Source organism: Borostomias antarcticus, assembly GCF_949987555.1.
Source record: "Borostomias antarcticus genome assembly, contig: scaffold_155, whole genome shotgun sequence".
Lineage (NCBI taxonomy): Eukaryota > Metazoa > Chordata > Actinopteri > Stomiiformes > Stomiidae > Borostomias > Borostomias antarcticus.
In genome coordinates, this window is record NW_028176542.1 from 212,799 (window position 1) to 234,071 (window position 21,273).

At 50.5% G+C, this 21,273-nt stretch overlaps 1 protein-coding gene across 1 annotated transcript; it reads right to left on the reverse strand.

Annotated features, from left to right (window-relative positions):
- Window positions 1-8,587: 8,587 nt before the first annotated feature.
- Window positions 8,588-21,033, reverse strand: tfap4 (transcription factor AP-4 (activating enhancer binding protein 4)). The gene is made up of 6 exons (XM_084462350.1): window positions 20,766-21,033; window positions 17,093-17,191; window positions 16,530-16,700; window positions 15,595-15,723; window positions 9,760-9,921; window positions 8,588-9,272 (listed from the first exon to the last, which is right to left on the reverse strand). The coding sequence occupies exons 1-6, from the start codon at window positions 20,979-20,981 to the stop codon at window positions 9,114-9,116; spliced, it is 936 nt and encodes a 311-aa protein (XP_084318476.1). The 5' UTR covers window positions 20,982-21,033; the 3' UTR covers window positions 8,588-9,113.
- Between the last annotated feature and the right edge of the window lie 240 nt (window positions 21,034-21,273).

Sequence of the window (21,273 nt, forward strand, 5' to 3'; positions counted from 1 at the left end):
GGGGGGCGCTGGGATGTGTAGACCACTGAGTCACACACTCCCTCACACGGCTCAACCCTCCATGGATTACCGCTTTATCACAGCCAAACAGACACCCTCTGATAAGAAATAATCTCCCAATCCTTGGGAATAAATGTGTCACTGTAAATTAATCCTAAAATGAGGGTAGGAGGTTTTTTTCCTACGTGGAAATAGCATTTCTAGGGGAAGAGAGGTTCAGACATGGGCGTGTAGTATACATCACCAGACATGGGCCTGTAGTATACATCACCAGACATGGGCCTGTAGTATACATCACAAGACATGGGCGTGTAGTATGCATCACCAGACTAGTATACATCACCAGACATGGGCCTGTAGTATACATCACAAGACATGGGCCTGTAGTATACATCACCAGACTAGTATACATCACCAGACATGGCCCTGTAGTATACATCACCAGACTAGTATACATCACCAGACATGGGCCTGTAGTACACATCACCAGACATGGGCCTGTAGTACACATCACCAGACTAGTATACATCACCAGACATGGGCCTGTAGTACACATCACCAGACTAGTATACATCACCAGACATGGGCCTGTAGTATACATCACCAGACATGGGCCTGTAGTATACATCACCAGACTAGTATACATCACCAGACATGGGCCTGTAGTATACATAACCAGACATGGGCCTGTAGTATACATGAAGGATTTCCTTTTGGGGTTTCTTCTCAAAATGGGCTCGCCTGACTGTGTTTGACCATTCCAAGATGGTCGCCCAACCCCCTTCTTCTATGCGGTTCATGTATCTATCAGCCCATAATTCATCATCACTATGTACAGATGGGTGACCAATACAAGGAGAAAGCGAGCGTCTTAGTAAGGTTTAGGGCCTTCATGAGTACCTGACCACTCCCATCCGGATAGAAATATTTCGTCATAGGATGAAGGTGATCACTCAGAAGAACTTTGTTTTGATTTGCACTGACCCTTCCCTCTAGGGTACAAGTGGACCCAAACCACGCCAGGAAGAAGCCCCCCCACAGAATAACAGAGCCCCCGGACCCCTCACTGTGGGGGTCAAGCGTTCAGGTGTGGACCGTTCTCTGGGTGTACACCACACATGCACTTGTCAAGAACATGGTGAGGGAGGATTCAGGTGACCATAGCACTTGTTTCTACCAAGAACATGGTGAGGGAGGACTCAGGTGACCATAGCACTTGTTTCTACATCTCTGTAGATCACTGAGCTCTCAAAGGTTCATTTGTCTTGGCAGAGGGATTCATGCACGGCAACCCAGTCTGACCACGTCCTGCATTGACAGCTCAGTCTCCTGAGGAAGAGCTGCCCTCCTGTCTTTCCTTACATATCACACAAACGCACGAGCATCGCGGTCATCGAATCCAGCTCTACCTCCACCTCTACCTCCACCTCCACCTCTACCTCTACCTCTACCTCTACCTCTACCTCCACCTCCACCTCCAGCTCTACCTCCACCTCTACCTCCACCTCCACCTCCACCTCCACCTCCACCTCCACCTCCACCTCCACCTCCACCTCCAGCTCTACCTCCACCTCCACCTCCAGCTCTACCTCCACCTCCACCTCCACCTCCACCTCCACCTCCAGCTCTACCTCCACCTCCAGCTCTACCTCCACCTCTACCTCCAGCTCTACCTCCACCTCCACCTCCACCTCCAGCTCTACCTCCACCTCTACCTCCAGCTCCGCCTCCACCTCCAGCTCTACCTCCACCTCCACCTCTACCTCTACCTCCACCTCCACCTCTACCTCTACCTCTACCTCCACCTCCACCTCTACCTCTACCTCTACCTCCACCTCCACCTCCACCTCCACCTCCACCTCTACCTCTACCTCCACCTCCACCTCCACCTCCACCTCCAGCTCTACCTCCACCTCCACCTCCACCTCCACCTCCACCTCCAGCTCTACCTCCACCTCTACCTCTACCTCCACCTCCACCTCTACCTCCACCTCCACCTCTACCTCCACCTCCACCTCCACCTCCACCTCTACCTCCACCTCCACCTCTACCTCTACCTCCACCTCCACCTCCAGCTCTACCTCTACCTCCACCTCCAGCTCTTCCTCCACCTCCACCTCCACCTCCAGCTCCACCTCCAGCTCCACCTCTACCTCCACCTCCACCTCCACCTCTACCTCCACCTCCACCTCCACCTCCACCTCCAGCTCTACCTCCACCTCCACCTCCACCTCCACCTCCACCTCCAGCTCCACCTCCACCTCCAGCTCCACCTCTACCTCTACCTCCACCTCCACCTCCACCTCTACCTCTACCTCCACCTCCAGCTCTACCTCCACCTCCACCTCTACCTCCAGCTCCACCTCTACCTCCACCTCCACCTCTACCTCCACCTCTACCTCCACCTCTACCTCCAGCTCCGCCTCCACCCCCACCTCCACCTCCACCTCTACCTCCACCTCTACCTCTACCTCCACCTCCACCTCCACCTCCACCTCCAGCTCTACCTCCACCTCCACCTCCACCGCCAGCTCCACCTCTACCTCTACCTCTACCTCCACCTCTACCTCCACCTCTACCTCCAGCTCTACCTCCACCTCCACCTGCAGCTCTACCTCCACCTCCAGCTCTACCTCCACCTCCACCTCTACCTCTACCTCCACCTCCACCTCTACCTCTACCTCTACCTCCACCTCCACCTCCACCTCTACCTCCACCTCCACCTCCACCTCCACCTCCAGCTCTACCTCCACCTCTACCTCCGCCTCCGCCTCCACCTCCAGCTCCACCTCCAGCTCCACCTCCACCTCCACCTCCAGCTCTACCTCCACCTCTACCTCCACCTCCACCTCCACCTCTACCTCCACCTCCACCTCCAGCTCTACCTCTACCTCTACCTCTACCTCCACCTCCACCTCTACCTCCAGCTCTACCTCCACCTCCACCTCCAGCTCTACCTCCACCTCCAGCTCTACCTCCACCTCCAGCTCTACCTCCACCTCCACCTCTACCTCTACCTCTACCTCCACCTCTACCTCCACCTCTACCTCCACCTCCACCTCCACCTCTACCTCCACCTCCACCTCCAGCTCTACCTCCACCTCCACCTCCAGCTCTACCTCCACCTCTACCTCCACCTCTACCTCTACCTCCACCTGCCCCTCCACCTCCAGCTCTACCTCTACCTCCACCTCTACCTCTACCTCCAGCTCTACCTCCACCTCCAGCTCCACCTCCAGCTCTACCTCCACCTCCACCTCTACCTCCACCTCCACCTCCAGCTCCACCTCTACCTCTACCTCCACCTCCACTCCGCTGGAGCACTTTCGACCACGAGCCATTTACTGATATCTCCCCCATAGATCTCAATGCAGATGTCAGTTTAGACCCTGTTCCTATTAAAACACTCAGAGTTGAGCGGTCTGCGTGACGGAGGCTCCTGTCATCCTAAACCCTTTCAAAGTCACTTACATCTTTTCCTATCGCCATCTTGATCCAAAATCAACTGGGCCTTACTCAGCATTTTTATACATTCTTTTCATTTGTCACTGTCTGTATGTTGGACACATGCAATGTATGGTAGACTCATAGGCCTACTGTAAGCCATCGCTCAACTCAGTCTTTAACAGTCTTTACATGACTGGGTGCTTAATCCTAGTAAAGGTATGTAGATGGTGAAATTAAGCAATAAACCACGAGGCCATGTGTTATAGTGATTTTATAACAGCTAAGGGGCGTTGTTAGGCACGACGCGAAGCGGAGTAAAACCCTCCTAGCTGTTATAAAATCACTATAACACACGGCCTCTCGTGGTTTATTGCTTTTATACAACGGTTACTACAGCTATTAGTGTATAATAGACACACAGCAATGTAAAATATTAACATTTATTCAAAACGAAGCATCATTCCCTCAATTCCGCCGAGCAAAATAGTTCCCCTAACAACAGGGTTGCCAAGCAACAACAACAACAACTACAATGCATTGGATCAAATGGGAGGCGCGTTAATACTGAAAATGGAATGATATGCGGTCCCAGGTGTGTGTTACAAAGTATTTTAACACGGCTTCCAGCCAATCAGAATCAAGAACCAGAACTTACCCTTGTTTAAAGGGAAATAAATAACACTCCAAATGCATTACTTTGCTTTATTTGCAACACGTGTGACAAATACAGCAAACTAACAAATTTGGAGTGCTGCCTATTTCCTTTCTCATCAGACTGATACTGTAGACACATGCCATACTGTAGACACTTACGACATCAGTGTCCCCCCCATGCTGTGACACCACTATGGGACAAAGAGATGCCAGTCCAGGAGGGACTCGGTCTGTGGCAGTCAATCAGGTCGGCTACCAGCTGCCAGCTTTGGGATTCACAGGTGTCCAGCAGGTGAGAAGCATGTGTCTAGGTAGACATGTCACACGTGAGGCTACGCTGCGAGCAGCACTGCCAAGGAAACTTAATAGCTTCACTTTGGACAGCAGCAGCAGCAGCAGCTCAAGATAGAATGTGGATTATCACATCTGATGTTTCCTTCTTAATGTGTTCTTTGGTTGGGGTGAGCCGTGAGTGTCTAGTCTAGTGGGACGGCTACATGCCTCCCGTCCTTGTAGTGTCTTCTAGCAACGTGCGAGAGGTTCTCTCGAGTTTCTCTCCTTAGTTCCTCCATAAATAACTCCACAGGCCATGACCTCTGACCCACATGGAGGACAGCCTCTTGCGCTAGGCTGAGCTAAGCTAGGCTAGCTTCCACCGAAATTAATTTAGCCTTTATCTGTGGATTTGCTAAGCTGAACACCAGGTTCTTGTTCCCCCTAGTTGGACATTCTGTGCCTCTGTGATGTGATGCTATCCCAGAATCCTACTTGAAGGAGCCGTGTCCTTCTTCCCATAACCCCCCACAGGAAAACATTTCCACTTGAGGTTGATGACCGACATTCATTCTAAAGAACAATTGAGCTGAGAAATGCATTTAATAGCACGTAGCTCCTAGTTACTGGACGCCAGTGGACTTAAGTCAAATGGTTGCTAGTTTGTAAACTTGAGCTCTTCGTTAGCTTAGCAGGTGACAGGAAATGATGGGAGGTTGAGGAAAATCCTCCATTAAAGTGGGCTCTCCTCTTGAGTTTGTGCCCCAGAACTGCCAGTGATCTCCTGGCCAGCGTGGATAGTGCACTGGTCAAAACATGGTCAGTGTCGCTAGCGTCACAGACATGGGGCGCTCCCGTCATTCCAGTATAGCAGAATGGTGACCGCATACCGAGCGTGTGAGGGTGTGAACAAGAGACACGAGCAAACAAGTGTACAAGTCAGGGAGAGAGAGAGAGGGAGAGAGAGAGAGAGAGAGAGAGGGAGATAGAGAGAGAGAGAGAGGGAGAGAGAGGGAGAGGGAGAGGAGGAGAGAGAGAGAGGGAGAGGGAGAGAGAGAGAGAGAGGGAGCTCCAATCATAGTCTGGCGGGTGATCTTAATTTAGCTCTGACCCAGAGAGAGTGGGGGGGGCTCGGACTCCTCCACCAATCACAGACGGACACTTGTGCACAAACTGAACCACTCGTCAGAGGGACCAACAGGACCCAGTCAGGAAGAGGACCTGACACCACTGTCATTATACCTGATTTTAACCAATAATTCTCACATTTCATTGCCTGTGCAAAATGCATTTTAGACAGTCTAGCTAAAATATTGTATTTATACCTTTTGTTATTTTCAGCGATAGCTTTGTACCTGAAAAGAGGCATAAGAGTGAGAAGTGCTCACAGAATACAGAAGACAGAGACAGATTGTAAAAAACAAAGTACAAACTTTTATTATTCTGTCTTTACAAAGGCACAAGCCTCTTTATCCCCCCACACAAGTATTTTTCTTCTTAAAAAAAAAACAAAATATAATAGCTTCTCGACGACCACGTGGACTGACGACGTCCAATACAAAGAAACAAATCAAACTAAATCAACAACAGATACAGAAGAGCAGGGGAAGAGGGGGGGAGAGATGGAGGTGAAGGACAGAGAGAGAGAGAGATGGGATACAGACATCGGACAGGGCGTGCTGGACATGAGGACAGGGCGTGCTGGACATGAGGACAGGGCGTGTTGGACATGAGGACAGGGCGTGTTGGGGGTTGGACATGAGGACAGGGCGTGTTGGGGGTTGGACAGGAGGACACACAGCTGTGCGGTTTTGTCTCACAGCGTTCAAGAGCTTCAGCCTCCGAGACGTCCCTTTTACTAAAATAAAATAAGAGGGACGCTCCCATATTGTACAGTAAGTGCTTCGTAACCCCAATTACGCCCCCCCCCACCCCCACCCGTCCCCACACCCGACAGTCTGATATGTCCGCCTGCAGAGGCACGACCCTGTTTGAATCCAGGTTTCTACCGGGCAGAAGGCCTCACCGGACATCAACCATGTCTTTTCAGACCCCACCCACATCCTAACTGAGGGGGCACGCCTTGAGAACGGCCACTCTCATTGGTCGGCCAGACCCTGGCCCCACCCCTGGGGTAAGGGTGTAGAGGTCCCAACAAACGTGTATTGTCTCTTTAGTGCCGTCCTGAGCTCACAGTGTCCGTCCACTGATGGCGTCAGGAAGGACAGGAGGCGCGTTCACATGAACAAGTAGTTATCTGTCCAGCAGTAAAAAAAAACAAAAAAAACAAAAGAATTAGAAAGGGACAGAGTGGGACAAAGTTCGAAGACGTTATTGAGTTTGCCGTCAAACTTGTATTGGAACAAAGATTCCTTAGTTTTGTGGCAGTACCATGGGAAAAAAAATCTCCAGGACCCAATAGGGCTGGTTTCCTCATAGAACGGGCCGGTAAACCTGCGCAAAAAAGAGGATAGATTGTTCTGGAATGTGTTTATGGTCTATCCACTTGACTGGGTAGACAGAGTGTCTACAGGACAACGGGAGTGGGCGTGGTCTAAAGTGGGAGGGGGGATTTGAACAGGGTTGAGGGAGGTGTTCAATCCTAGCTCAGTGCTCTGGTCTGTCCGACGCCAGGGCTGGGTTAAGGCTGGCCTCACTGTGCCTCGGGGGCTGGGTTAAGGCTGGCCTCACTGTGCCTCCCTGGACCTCGGGGGGCTGGGTTAAGGCTGGCCTCACTGTGCCTCCCTGGACCTCGGGGGCTGTGTTAAGGCTGGCCTCACTGTGCCTCCCTGGACCTCGGGGGGCTGTGTTAAGGCTGGCCTCACTGTGCCTCCCTGGACCTCGGGGGGCTGTGTTAAGGCTGGCCTCACTGTGCCTCCCTGGACCTCGGGGGGCTGTGTTAAGGCTGGCCTCACTGTGCCTCCCTGGACCTCGGGGGCTGTGTTAAGGCTGGCCTCACTGTGCCTCGGGGGCTGGGTTAAGGCGAGCTGCAGCCTACCTGCTCCCCTGTCCGTGTGTCCCTCTGAACGCGGGTGTGGATGATTCTGTGTGTCCCTCTGAACACGGGTGTGGATGAGTCTGTGTCCCTCTGAACACGGGTGTGGATGATTCTCTGTGTCCCTCTGAACACGGGTGTGGATGAGTCTGTGTGTCCCTCTGAACACGGGTGTGGATGATTCTGTGTGTCCCTCTGAACACGGGTGTGGATGATTCTGTGTGTCCCTCTGAACACGGGTGTGGATGACTGTGTCCCTCTGAACACGGGTGTGGATGATTCTGTGTGTCCCTCTGAACGCGGGTGTGGATGATTCTGTGTGTCCCTCTGAACGCGGGTGTGGACGACCACAGAAAAGGTCACATGCAAATCTGGTCTACGTGGGGAAAAAAAGACATGAGCACGAAAGACAGGAGAAAAAAAGGGGCGATCGAGAATGAGAATGCATAGAGCGAGAGTGCCCCCGCTAGCTTGGTGAGAACGCCCCCATCGCAAACTCACATCCTGGTCCTCTCGCAGTGGGAGGAGCTACTGGCAGCTCGGCCCGTGGTTCAGGCGTGACGACGGCGCCGTGACGGACGGTGATTCATGGGACAGATTGTTCATCCAATCACCTACCAGGTATTTTTTTTGAAAGTGCCTGCCCTCTTCCTTAACGGGTTTCCTGCGAAGCGCACGTCGATCGTGACGCCCCCGCGGTGCGTTCGAAGCGAGCTCGCCGGGTCTATACTCAATGGTGACGGACGTACCCATAATTAGGGGACGCTCGCTGGTGAGAGTCCCCACCCTTAAGCAGGTGACAATTCTTCATGAAGAAACGGCTCAAACGAGCCCTTTAAACGAGAGACGATGGGACAACTCGTTTTAAGGATTAGCTTATTCAACAAGCCAGGTGCTAAAACGTCCACTCAGAGAGGGGGGTCACGACGTTTAGATACTAGTAAGGCAGCCATTTTAGCTTTTCGTGGGTGGCGGGGGAGAAACGCAACAAAGTGTGTGTGTACTAGGACCCAGCCCAGTACAACTAGTGTGATAGTGTGAGTACGGAGAGAGAGAGGAGGGGTTTAAGTGCACTCGTCCTCCGCTCCCCCCCCCAGGGCCAGTTCAGCGTCGGTCCCCCGAGCGGCCTGGTCAGCTTGACGGACCAGAGGCAGGTCAGTCTAGATCTGCCCCCCCTCCCCCCCACGCCCCAAAGACACACCCCAAAAACCCTGTGACAGTCTTGACTCTGAAGAGCAAAAGACAACATTTCGAGTCGTTCTGAAGAAGCCAAAGGTATGGAACCCTGGACAGAGAGAGGCAGGTGTTCTCACAGTGCTCGGCCGCCCACAGAGCCTCCGGGAGAAGATGGTGTGGGCAGAGAAAGGGCTAAAAGAGAGAGGTTTGTAGAGGAGGGGGAGAGGAGCTCTGGTGTGTGTGTGTGTGTGTGTGTGTGTGTGTGTGCGTGTGTGTGTGTGTGAGGGAAAGGTGACGGAGGGCAGAAAGCAAGAAATAGACAGCGGGAAAGAGAGATGAGACTGTGGATGAGAATTCTAAGAGAAACCTGTTAGGCCAGCCAACCATAGCACAGTGTGTGTGTGTGTGTGTGTGTGTGTGTGTGTGTGTGATTTGTCATTCTGTCTCCATCATCCTAATACCGTCCACATAATCACAAGTGCTGTGTGTTGGTATGGGTGCCCCCTCTTCTTGGTGTGTGTGTGTGTGTGTGAGAGTGTGTGTGTGTGTGTGTGTGTGTGGTGGGGTCTCAGGGCAGTGAGCAGTCCTCGGCCTCCTCGCTGTCGGACGCCGTGTCGGAGTCGTCGGCGTCCGAAGGGACGTGCCCCGGGGTGACGATCACCGCCCTCCTCGGCTCCTCCTCCCCGCCGGCGGTCTCCTGCTGGGTGCCCTCTATGTGCTGGATGGCCTGGAGGGAGGGAGGGAGGGAGAGAGAGAGAGAGAGAGAGAGAGAGAGAGAGAGATGGAGAGGGAGAGAGAGAAAGAGAGAGAGAGGACGAGAGAGAGAGAGGGAGGGAGAGAGAGAGAGAGAGAGAGAGAGAGAGAGAGAGAGAGAGAGAGAGGGAGAGGGAGAGGGAGAGAGAGAGAGAGAGAGAGAGAGAGAGAGAGAGAGAGAGAGAGAGAGAGAGAGAGAGAGAGAGAGGAGGAAAGGGATTTACTACGAGTGACAACAGCGGCCTCCGGTGGTCAAGCGTGGAACTGTCCAAAGTCGGTGAATGCCGTGCTCAAAACACAGGAGTTCATTACTGCAAATCCAAATGGGTTTAATCTCGGCTTTTCTTCAGCTAGTACTTTAGAAAGCAGAGTGCGACGTGGGGAATGTGAAGTGAGGACCGGCGTTCACGGTCTGGAGAGCTGCTTCTTCTTCCGGGGGTTTCTCGGCTCGTTCTCCTCACCTGCACGATGGTGTCCAGGTTCTGTCGTGACGTGGACGCCGCGCTGACGATGGAGGACGGGCCCATGGTCACCACGTTGACGTGGCGCGGCGGCGGGGGCGGCGCGGGGACGATGACGGTGGCGTGGTGGGTGGGGGCGGGGGGCGTGGCGGGGGTCAGCACCTGGGAGGGGGGGGGGAGACGCAGACGAGAAGGTCACACACACACGCGCACACACACATCGCGCATATCTACGGCGACAGGACATTTGGGCAAATGACAAACGCAAATGTATAGTGCAGAAGTGTAAAGATGTGCGTTTGGCGGCGTGCTGATTTCTGAGGACCTACGAGGTCGAGCGCAGCCCACGCTCCAAAAAGCCCAGCGGAGACGCCTGGTGGACGCGCAAGCGGAGTTGAAAACAGGTACTGTGGGCATTTTCCATCTGTTACTCAGCGTATCGCTCACATCCTGACCTGAGGAACGTGGTCTGGGTGAGACTTCCTCCTCGCCACCCTCTCGACTGCCTACTCAGCAGTTTCACAGCTGTCTAGAAGTCGCTTTCATCCGAGAACGTACACAGCTTGTGATACTGTACGAATGCAATCTGAAGGGGAGGAACTCTTCAGAGATTCTGCGTCGACTCCGGTCTGTTACACTGCATCGTCTCTCCACGCTGCGCGTGAAATAAAGATAGCTTTATACCTAAAGCCACAACGAGTGAAGGCTTTCTTCCACAACAGCTCGTTTAGTCGATACACTACTCATCGAAGAGCACCCTCGAACACATGCATTCTGTCTGTAGACATGCTGCACACGCAAACCGCTGTTTTTATTAGCAACACACACATTAGGCCTACGGCCAACAACAATAAACAATACAATACTAACCTGCTCACCATAGGAGCTCTCGTCCTCTCCTGCTATACTATTCCCACACACTTCATCAGTTGCATTGGTCCTAATGAAGACTATACTATTCCCACACACTTCATCAGGTGCATTGGTCCTAATGAAGACTATACTATTCCCACACACTTCATCAGGTGCTTTGATCCTAATGAAGACTATACTATTCCCACACACTCATCATGTGCCTTGGTCCTAATGAAGACTATACTATTCCCACACACTTCATCAGGTGCTTTGATCCTAATGAAGACTATACTATTCCCACACACTTCATCATGTGCCTTGGTCCTAATGAAGACTATACTATTCCCACACACTCATCATGTGCCTTGGTCCTAATGAAGACTATACTATTCCCACACACTTCATCAGGTGCTTTGATCCTAATGAAGACTATACTATTCCTACACACTTTATCAGGTGCCTTGGTCCTAATGAAGACTATACTATTCCCACACACTCATCAGGTGCATTGGTCCTAATGAAGACTATACTATTCCTACACACTTTATCAGGTGCATTGGTCCTATTGAAGACTATACTATTCCTACACACTTTATCATGTGCATTGGTCCTAATGAAGACTATGGCCCAATCCCAATACCCCCCCTTAGCCCTAGCCTTTGGGCCCTACCCCTACATTTAGCGCGTTCACGCGTAGGGTAGTGTGTCCTGTGTGTCCCATTCCTTTTAGCTTCTAGGGATAGGGAGCATATCGAGGACTAGTGGACGTTCAAACAGCCCTCCAAAACGAGGGTTTTCAGATGCTGACTTGAAACCGAGGGGTAGATGAAACTCACACAATGCTTTGCGAACTTAGGCAGGGATATGAAACATAGCTGCTGGTGCCGTGAAAAAACGTGGGAAGAAAGCACAATATCTTCGCAAATAATCATTCAAAAATTGTAAAATCCGTGGAAAAGCTTAGTTTAATGTAGATGCAAAGGTACATGTCATTGGATTGTTACGACACGCATTTCAGGGAAAAAAGAAGCTTTTTACGATGTCAACGGCATTTCATTGCGTTTTGATGTGGATCCTAAGTTACTGGTAGGCTACGGTGCAATGTTGAATCTAATCCAATCAATAGAACTTTGTGTAAACAAAGATTTTTGAGTGACAGTTGATTCGATTCCCCCCGGGCCTCACCTAATTCCTCTCTCTCCTTGGTTCCACTTTGCCGGGCAAAATACGATTGAATGGGCTTCATTTTCCTCATTTTGTTAACGTTACTGACGGGCATTCGGCGTCTGCACAGTCGTTTTTGAGTGAGGGCAGCTGTGATGTCATCACAAGAGTTCTGTGCGTTGCAGGTTGCAGTTGTGGGACTTGTAATAAAAAATAAAACTAAAAAAGTTGTGGGACTTGTAGTTGTAGTAGTAGTATACGGGTGCGCGAAACTTTGTTTGATCCAAGGACTTATTTTAGGCAAAAAATGCGAGTGAAATAGTTGTAAACAGTACTCGCACAGTGTGCTCCTAAATATATTTTTTCTGATCGCACAAAACTATTTTAGTCGCAAATGTGAGTAAAATGGTCGCACCTTAGAGCCCTGAAGATGAGATTTATCTAGCTAATGAGAAAAAGTGTAGAGTCCGCACACAGGAAATAGACTGTTCCCAACGGTTAAATTAAATTAACGTTTCGATCATTGTGGTCTTCTGAGTAGAAACCAGTCTTTACTGGTACGTGACCGTTTCAGAGTAGAGACCAGTCTTTACTGGTACGTGACCGTTTCAGAGTAGAGACCAGTCTTTACTGGTACGTGACTGTTTCAGAGTAGAGACCAGTCTTTACTGGTACGTGACCGTTTCAGAGTAGAGACCAGTCTTTACTGGTACGTGACTGTTTCAGAGTAGAGACCAGTCTTTACTGGTACGTGACTGTTTCAGAGTAGAGACCAGTCTTTACTGGTACGTGACTGTTTCAGAGTAGAGACCAGTCTTTACTGGTACGTGACCGTTTCAGAGACACACAGAAAAATGCTTCTCCCAATGCTTCTATTCACCGAGCCCCTGTGACACAAGACAGCTGATGTGCTGTGTGTGTGTGTGTGTGTGTGTGTGTGTGTGTGTGTGTGTGTGTGTGAGGCAGGGAGCTTGGGGACTATTGATTTGGCATCATATTCAGTAACAACCAGGGATAGACCTGTGTGTGTGTGTGTGTGTGTGTGTGTGTGTGTGTGTGTGTGTGTGTGTGGCACAGAACTCTCCCAGGCTGTCAAGACTGCAGCAGAGCGGAAAGTGATCTACGAGCTCAACACCATAAATGTGTCACCAACGGTGCCGACACTAAACCTAACGGATATATTCTGTTACACGTATGTGTGCATCAGGGTTTCCGTCAGAGAAGATCGGTACCGGTCAATGTGTCTGGGAAGATTAGACTTAGAAATTCCGGTATAATATAATATCCGGTATAATATAATATTAGGCCTATTATAGGTGTTTGTCGCGGTGATTGGCCGTTGGGTAGCTTATATATGCCATTTATTGTCTTATTTCGCATCCGTATGATTAAATGTGTGATAGGCTGTCATGATTCCGTGCGCTAGGCCTATATGTAATTCCACAGCCACAAAAATAGTCACCTTTGAATTGCGACTGTAGGCTAGAACATGAATGTTTATTTCAATCGCATGAATCGGATTTGAGGATGTAGGCTAATTGGTTTGGGATTCGCGACAGTAATGTGTGTTTACTAATTTCTCTTTCCAGTTTTAGCCTACCCTTTTTATCAATAAAACAGCGTCGTTATAACCACGGACATGGCAGTAGGCTATGAGGATGAGGAGGACACAACTGTTGAGAAACAACTGATAGGCGGGCTGGGCTAAATAAAGAAATGCCACAATGCATGTCTAGATATAGAACATTTGTATTTAAAAGTGCAAGAGGTCAGGCAACATGAAGGCTTCTCGTAACATTTTAATTTAAGGCCTACGGCTGCGCTGATTGGAATTCATAGGCTAGGCCTAGCCTAATTTTGGCCTTTTATCAGATAGGCTAAAATAGAACAAATAAAAATAAAAATAAAACAAATAAAAATAAAAATAAATATAGCCTACTTAAATAAAGTGGAAGAACTTACAACGTGCATAGGCTAATTTCCATTCAATATTAATAGGCCTATGCATTTTCGCCTTAAGCTCCGTACCTCGATCAGGCTCCCTCTCGCTTGCTATGGTGGCCTGCTAGCCTATAGGCAGGTTTATCTATGGTGGCTCACTAGCCTATAGGCAGGTTTATCTATGGTGGCCCGCTAGCCTATAGACAGGTTTATCTATGGTGGCCCGCTAGCCTATAGACAGGTTTATCTATGGTGGCCTGCTAGCCTATAGACAGGTTTATCTATGGTGGCTCACTAGCCTATAGGCAGGTTTATCTATGGTGGCTCACTAGCCTATAGGCAGGTTTATCTATGGTGGCCCACTAGCCTATAGGCAGGTTTATCTATGGTGGCTCACTAGCCTATAGGCAGGTTTATCTATGGTGGCCCGCTAGCCTATAGACAGGTTTATCTATGGTGGCCCACTAGCCTATAGGCAGGTTTATCTATGGTGGCCTGCTAGCCTATAGGCAGGTTTATCTATGGTGGCCTGCTAGCCTATAGGCAGGTTTATCTATGGTGGCCCGCTAGCCTATAGGCAGGTTTATCTATGGTGGCCTGCTAGCCTATAGGCAGGTTTATCTATGGTGGCCCACTAGCCTATAGACAGGTTTATCTATGGTGGCCCGCTAGCCTATAGACAGGTTTATCTATGGTGGCCCACTAGCCTATAGACAGGTTTATCTATGGTGGCCCACTAGCCTATAGGCAGGTTTATCTATGGTGGCCTGCTAGCCTATAGGCAGGTTTATCTATGGGCCCGCTAGCCTATAGACAGGTTTATCTATGGTGGCCCACTAGCCTATAGACAGGTTTATCTATGGTGGCCCACTAGCCTATAGGCAGGTTTATCTATGGTGGCCTGCTAGCCTATAGGCAGGTTTATCTATAGTGGCCCGCTAGCCTATAGGCAGGTTTATCTATGGTGGCCCACTAGCCTATAGGCAGGTTTATCTATGGTGGCCTGCTAGCCTATAGGCAGGTTTATCTATGGTGGCCTGCTAGCCTATAGACAGGTTTATCTATGGTGGCCCACTAGCCTATAGGCAGGTTTATCTATGGTGGCCCACTAGCCTATAGGCAGGTTTATCTATGGTGGCCTGCTAGCCTATAGGCAGGTTTATCTATGGTGGCCCACTAGCCTATAGGCAGGTTTATCTATGGTGGCCTGCTAGCCTATAGGCAGGTTTATCTATGGTGGCCCACTAGCCTATAGGCAGGTTTATCTATGGTGGCCCACTAGCCTATAGACAGGTTTATCTATGGTGGCCTGCTAGCCTATAGGCAGGTTTATCTATGGTGGCCTGCTAGCCTATAGGCAGGTTTATCTATGGTGGCCTGCTAGCCTATAGACAGGTTTATCTATGGTGGCCCACTAGCCTATAGGCAGGTTTATCTATGGTGGCCTGCTAGCCTATAGACAGGTTTATCTATGGTGGCCCACTAGCCTATAGGCAGGTTTATCTATGGTGGCCCACTAGCCTATAGGCAGGTTTATCTATGGTGGCCCGCTAGCCTATAGACAGGTTTATCTTACGGCTGTTTTTTCATCGCATAGACAGTAGCCGACACATTAACGGAACAAAATGAATTGGCCTATTTGATTTTTTATATTCAAAAGGAATCATAATATATGGAAATTTAATTTTAGCCTATTGTAGGCCTAATACAATTAGGGGGAATTATTGTGTCCGGACATTATGACTGGAGAGATTTTAATATATCGGACTTCAACGGATTTTTACGGACAAAAACCGGTAATTACCGGCTAACGGAAACCCTGGTGTGCATACAATAATGCGTGTACAAGTGTGTGTGTGTGTGTGTGTGTCTCACCTGCGGGCTGCGAGCAGGGGTGCTGTCTGTGTCCAGCGGGTGGAGTGTGTTGTGCATGGCGCCCGGCGGGTGTGTGTGAGGCCGCTGCTCCTGCTCGTCGGGGTACAGGTGGGCGTCCAGGGAGCGGATCTGGCGCGGATACGACAGAGGGAGGGTTTAGGGGCGGAACTCCCCGCTAGGACGCCACGACCCCGGTGGCTCGGGTTCCTCGTTATTCAAGTGGCTGCTTGCTGATGGGGTTTTGTGATTGCGCAATTGCCCCTGTGTGCAAGTTCTTCTGTTCAAATTCAATCAATCAATCAATCAAAGCTTTATTTGTATAGCGCATTTCATACCCAGAGGCAACACAATGCGCTTTACAGAGAACAAGGGAGGTGGGCATACGACCCACTCTCTACATATTCCAGAGGGAAGCAAAAAAACAGTAATCACCCGGGGGCCAGATAAGTGAGCTGTAAAAATTCTTCCCTGACCCCTCTCAACAAGGCGATCGAGCAAGCTCCTGGAGTATGTTTGTCTACCGGCTAAGAACATTTATAAAGCAATACACTACAATAAATTACATTTCAGAGTAAGAGAGGCTAAAAAAGCATCATAAGAGAGAGAACATTCTACGGACATGCTACGACAGAATGCATACCACGGGTAATTGCCCAAAAGGTTAGACAAGGTGTCAAAGATGTAAAAGCATCAAGGTGACATCATACTTCTCTCATTGACCCCATTCAGTTATCCTACGAACAGCTGTGTTATTAACAGCTCAGAGTTTTATTTCAAAATAGCCATCTAACTGGTGTCAATGTTACTTCTTCCCTAGTCACTTAGCGAATAGTTTTTAAAGGGCGACAAGTTGGTGCTTTCCCAGTGTAGTACAGTTTTGAGTGTGTGTGTGTGTGTGTATGTGTGTGTGTGTGTGTGTGTGTGGCTCCTCCCACCTGTTCCTCCAGCACCATCCTGACAGAGCGCTCCTTCTCCAGCTGCTGCCTCAGCTCCACCATCTCCCTGCGCAGCTCCTCGCCCTTCTCCTCCTCCAGGATGTCCGGGGAGCCGATGCCTTCGTCCTTCTCCTCCGCACGCCTCCTCTTCGGGGAGGAGCCGCTGAACTCCTGGGGAGGGAGGGAGGGAGGGGGGGGGGGGCGATGGATTAACGGTCGGTTAACACGTTTCTCTCGACCACGTGGGTTCGACCCCAGAACGGTCTGTCTAGTTGAGATACTGATGTCAGTAAATCATCCTAGTTTATTGATATATAGATATGAGCCGAGTTGGGCCTGGTGGTCTGTAGTTCCAGTCCCCCTGCTGGGGTCGAGTCCCTCAGTTGGGCCTGGTGGTCTGTTGTTCCAGTCCCCCTGCTGGGGTCGAGTCCCTCAGTTGGGCCTGGTGGTCTGTTGTTCCAGTCCCCCTGCTGGGGTCGAGTCCCTCAGTTGGGCCTGGTGGTCTGTTGTTCCAGTCCCCCTGCTGGGGTCGAGTCCCTCGGTTGGGTTCTAGTGCCGCTCACCTGGATGAAGCGTTTGAGCTGGTTGTTCTGCTGCAGTAGCCGGGTCTTCTCCTGCTCCAGGGAGAAGATGTACTCTGCCGTCTGCTGCAAGATGGCCGCCTGGAGGAAGACAGGAAGAGGGCCGAAGAATAGAGGTTTAGATGAGAGGGGGGCGTTCTAGCTCTAGAAGAATAGAGGTTTAGATGAGAGGGGGGCGTTCTAGCTCTAGAAGAATAGAGGTTTAGATGAGAGGGGGGCGTTCTAGCTCTAGAAGAATAGAGGTTTAGATGAGAGGGGGGCGTTCTAGAAGAATAGAGGTTTAGATGAGAGGGGGGCGTTCTAGAAGAATAGAGGTTTAGATGAGAGGGGGGCGTTCTAGAAGAATAGATGTGTAGATGAGAGGGGGGCGTTCTAGCTCTAGAAGAATAGAGGTTTAGATGAGAGGGGGGCGTTCTAGAAGAATAGAGGTTTAGATGAGAGGGGGGCGTTCTAGCTCTAGAAGAATAGAGGTTTAGATGAGAGGGGGGCGTTCTAGAAGGATAGAGGTTTAGATGAGAGGGGGGCGTTCTAGCTCTAGAAGGATAGAAGTTTAGATGAGAGGGGGGCGTTCTAGCTCTAGAAGAACAGAGGTTTAGATGAGAGGGGGGCGTTCTAGCTCTAGAAGAACAGAGGTTTAGATGAGAGGGGGGCGTTCTAGCTTTAGAAGAATAGACGTTTAGATGAGAGGGGGGCGTTCTAGAAGAACAGACGTTTAGATGAGAGGGGGGCGTTCTAGCTCTAGAAGAATAGAGGTTTAGATGAGAGGGGGGCGTTCTAGAAGAATAGAGGTTTAGATGAGAGGGGGGCGTCTAGAAGAACAGAGGTTTAGATGAGAGGGGGGCGTTCTAGAAGAATAGAGGTTTAGATGAGAGGGGGGCGTTCTAGAAGAATAGAGGTTTAGATGAGAGGGGGGCGTTCTAGCTCTAGAAGAACAGAGGTTTAGATGAGAGGGGGGCGTTCTAGCTCTAGAAGAATAGAGGTTTAGATGAGAAGGGGGCGTTCTAGCTCTAGAAGAACAGACGTTTAGATGAGAGGGGGGCGTTCTAGAAGAATAGAGGTTTAGATGAGAGGGGGGCGTTCTAGCTCTAGAAGAACAGACGTTTAGATGAGAGGGGGGCGTTCTAGCTCTAGAAGAATAGAGGTTTAGATGAGAGGGGGGCGTTCTAGAAGAATAGAGGTTTAGATGAGAGGGGGGCGTTCTAGCTCTAGAAGAATAGAGGTTTAGATGAGAGGGGGGCGTTCTAGAAGAATAGAGGTTTAGATGAGAGGGGGGCGTTCTAGCTCTAGAAGAATAGAGGTTTAGATGAGAGGGGGGCGTTCTAGCTCTAGAAGAATAGAGGTTTAGATGACGGGGGCGTTCTAGCTCTAGAAGAACAGAGGTTTAGATGAGAGGGGGGCGTTCTAGCTCTAGAAGAATAGAGGTTTAGATGAGAGGGGGGCGTTCTAGCTCTAGAAGAATAGAGGTTTAGATGAGAGGGGGGCGTTCTAGCTCTAGAAGAATAGAGGTTTAGATGAGAGGGGGGCGTTCTAGCTCTAGAAGAATAGACGTTTAGATGAGAGGGAGGGCGTTCTAGAAGAACATATGTTTAGATGAGAGGGGGGCGTTCTAGCTCTAGAAGAACAGACGTTTAGATGAGAGGGGGGCGTTCTAGCTCTAGAAGAATAGAGGCTTAGATGAGAGGGGGGCGTTCTAGCTCTAGAAGAATAGAGGTTTAGATGAGAGGGGGGCGTTCTAGAAGAATAGAGGTTTAGATGAGAGGGGGGCGTTCTAGCTCTAGAAGAATAGAGGTTTAGATGAGAGGGGGGCGTTCTAGCTCTAGAAGAATAGAGGTTTAGATGAGAGGGGGGCGTTCTAGCTCTAGAAGAATAGAGGTTTAGATGAGAGGGGGGCGTTCTAGCTCTAGAAGAATAGAGTTTTAGATGAGAGGGGGGCGTTCTAGAAGAATAGATGTTTAGATGAGAGGGGGGCGTTCTAGCTCTAGAAGAATAGAGGTTTAGATGAGAGGGGGGCGTTCTAGCTCTAGAAGAATAGAGGTTTAGATGAGAGGGGGGCGTTTTAGCTCTAGAAGAATAGACGTTTAGCTGAGAGGGGGGCGTTCTAGCTCTAGAAGAATAGAGGTTTAGATGAGAGGGGGGCGTTTTAGCTCTAGAAGAATAGAGGTTTAGATGAGAGGGGGGCGTTCTAGCTCTAGAAGAACAGACGTTTAGATGAGAAGGAGGGCGTTCTAGAAGAACATATGTTTAGATGAGAGGGGGGCGTTCTAGCTCTAGAAGAATAGAGGTTTAGATGAGAGGGGGGCGTTCTAGCTCTAGAAGAATAGAGGCTTAGATGAGAGGGGGCGTTCTAGAAGAATAGAGGTTTAGATGAGAGGGGGGCGTTCTAGCTCTAGAAGAATAGAGGTTTAGATGAGAGGGGGGCGTTCTAGAAGAATAGAGGTTTAGATGAGAGGGGGGCGTTCTAGCTCTAGAAGAATAGAGGTTTAGATGAGAGGGGGGCGTTCTAGAAGAATAGATGTTTAGATGAGAGGGGGGCGTCTAGAAGAATAGAGGTTTAGATGAGAGGGGGGCGTTCTAGCTCTAGAAGAACAGAGGTTTAGATGAGAGGGGGGCGTTCTAGCTCTAGAAGAATAGATGTTTAGATGAGAGGGGGGCGTTCTAGCTCTAGAAGAACAGACGTTTAGATGAGAGGGGGGCGTTCTAGCTCTAGAAGAATAGAGGTTTAGATGAGAGGGGGGCGTTCTAGAAGAATAGAGGTTTAGATGAGAGGGGGGCGTCTAGAAGAATAGAGGTTTAGATGAGAGGGGGGCGTTCTAGCTCTAGAAGAACAGACGTTTAGATGAGAGGGGGGCGTTCTAGCTCTAGAAGAATAGAGGTTTAGATGAGAGGGGGGCGTTCTAGCCCTAGAAGAACAGACGTTTAGATGAGAGGGGGGCGTTCTAGCTCTAGAAGAATAGAGGTTTAGATGAGAGGGGGGCGTTCTAGCTCTAGAAGAATAGAGGTTTAGATGAGAGGGGGGCGTTCTAGAAGAATAGAGGTTTAGATGAGAGGGGGGCGTTCTAGCTCTAGAACAGACGTTTAGATGAGAGGGGGGCGTTCTAGCTCTAGAAGAATAGAGGTTTAGATGAGAGGGGGGCGTTCTAGCTCTAGAAGAACAGACGTTTAGATGAGAGGGGGGCGTTCTAGCTCTAGAAGAACAGACGTTTAGATGACAGGGGGGCGTTCTAGAAGAACAGACGTTTAGATGAGAGGGGGGCGTTCTAGCTCTAGAAGAACAGACGTTTAGATGAGAGGGGGGCGTTCTAGCTCTAGAAGAATAGACGTTTAGATGAGAGGGGGGCGTTCTAGCTCTAGAAGAACAGACGTTTAGATGAGAGGGGGGCGTTCTAGCTCTAGAAGAACAGACGTTTAGATGAGGGGGGGGCGTTCTAGCTCTAGAAGAACAGACGTTTAGATGAGAGGGGGGCGTTCTAGCTTCCCATCCCAAATGCGCAACCAGACCCTGGGGCCGACCACGACCACTGGTGGTGAAACTAAACAGATCTAAGATGGAGAACGAGCCCGAGGCGAGAGGATAGGACGTCGCTACTGGTTCTGGTGGTTCTGGTTCCGGCCCGGTGGACCCGTGTTAGGCGGCCTCTACCTCCGCCCGACCCACCTTGCTCAGCTTCTCTCCGTCGCTGTGGGGGATGAGCGTCTTCAGGGACAGGAAGCCGGCGTTGATGCTCTGCATGCGCCGCCGCTCGTTGCTGTTGGCGATCTCCCGCCGGATCCGCCGCTCCTGGTCGCGCGCCGTCTCGGGGGTCAGCGGGATGTTCGCAAGACTGGGGGGGGGCAGACGGGCACGGAGAGAGAGGTCAGAGGAGCCCTCCATTCTGGTTCCCAAAGGGTAGCCCTGGTCCTGTAAGGGGGGGGGGGGGGGCGGTGGACCCTCAGCTATAACATCCTACCATGGGGGACCCTCAGCTATAACATCCTACCATGGGGGACCCCTATAACATCCTACCATGGGGGGCCCTCAGCTATAACATCCTACCATGGGGGACCCCTATAACATCCTACCATGGGGACCCCTATAACATCCTACCATGGGGGACCCCTATAACATCCTACCATGGGGGACCCCTATAACATCCTACCATGGGGGACCCCTATAACATCCTACC

Excerpts from the sequence above, each read along its gene's own strand:
- tfap4 (XM_084462350.1), bottom strand. The coding sequence starts at position 20,981 with ATGGAGGGCTCCTCTGACCTCTCTCTCCGTGCCCGTCTGCCCCCCCCC. Across the intron at positions 17,192-20,765 it reads ACGGAGAGAAGCTGAGCAAG|GCGGCCATCTTGCAGCAGAC; the intron begins GTGGGTCGGGCG and ends GTCTTCCTCCAG. Across the intron at positions 16,701-17,092 it reads AGCTCAAACGCTTCATCCAG|GAGTTCAGCGGCTCCTCCCC; the intron begins GTGAGCGGCACT and ends CTCCCTCCCCAG.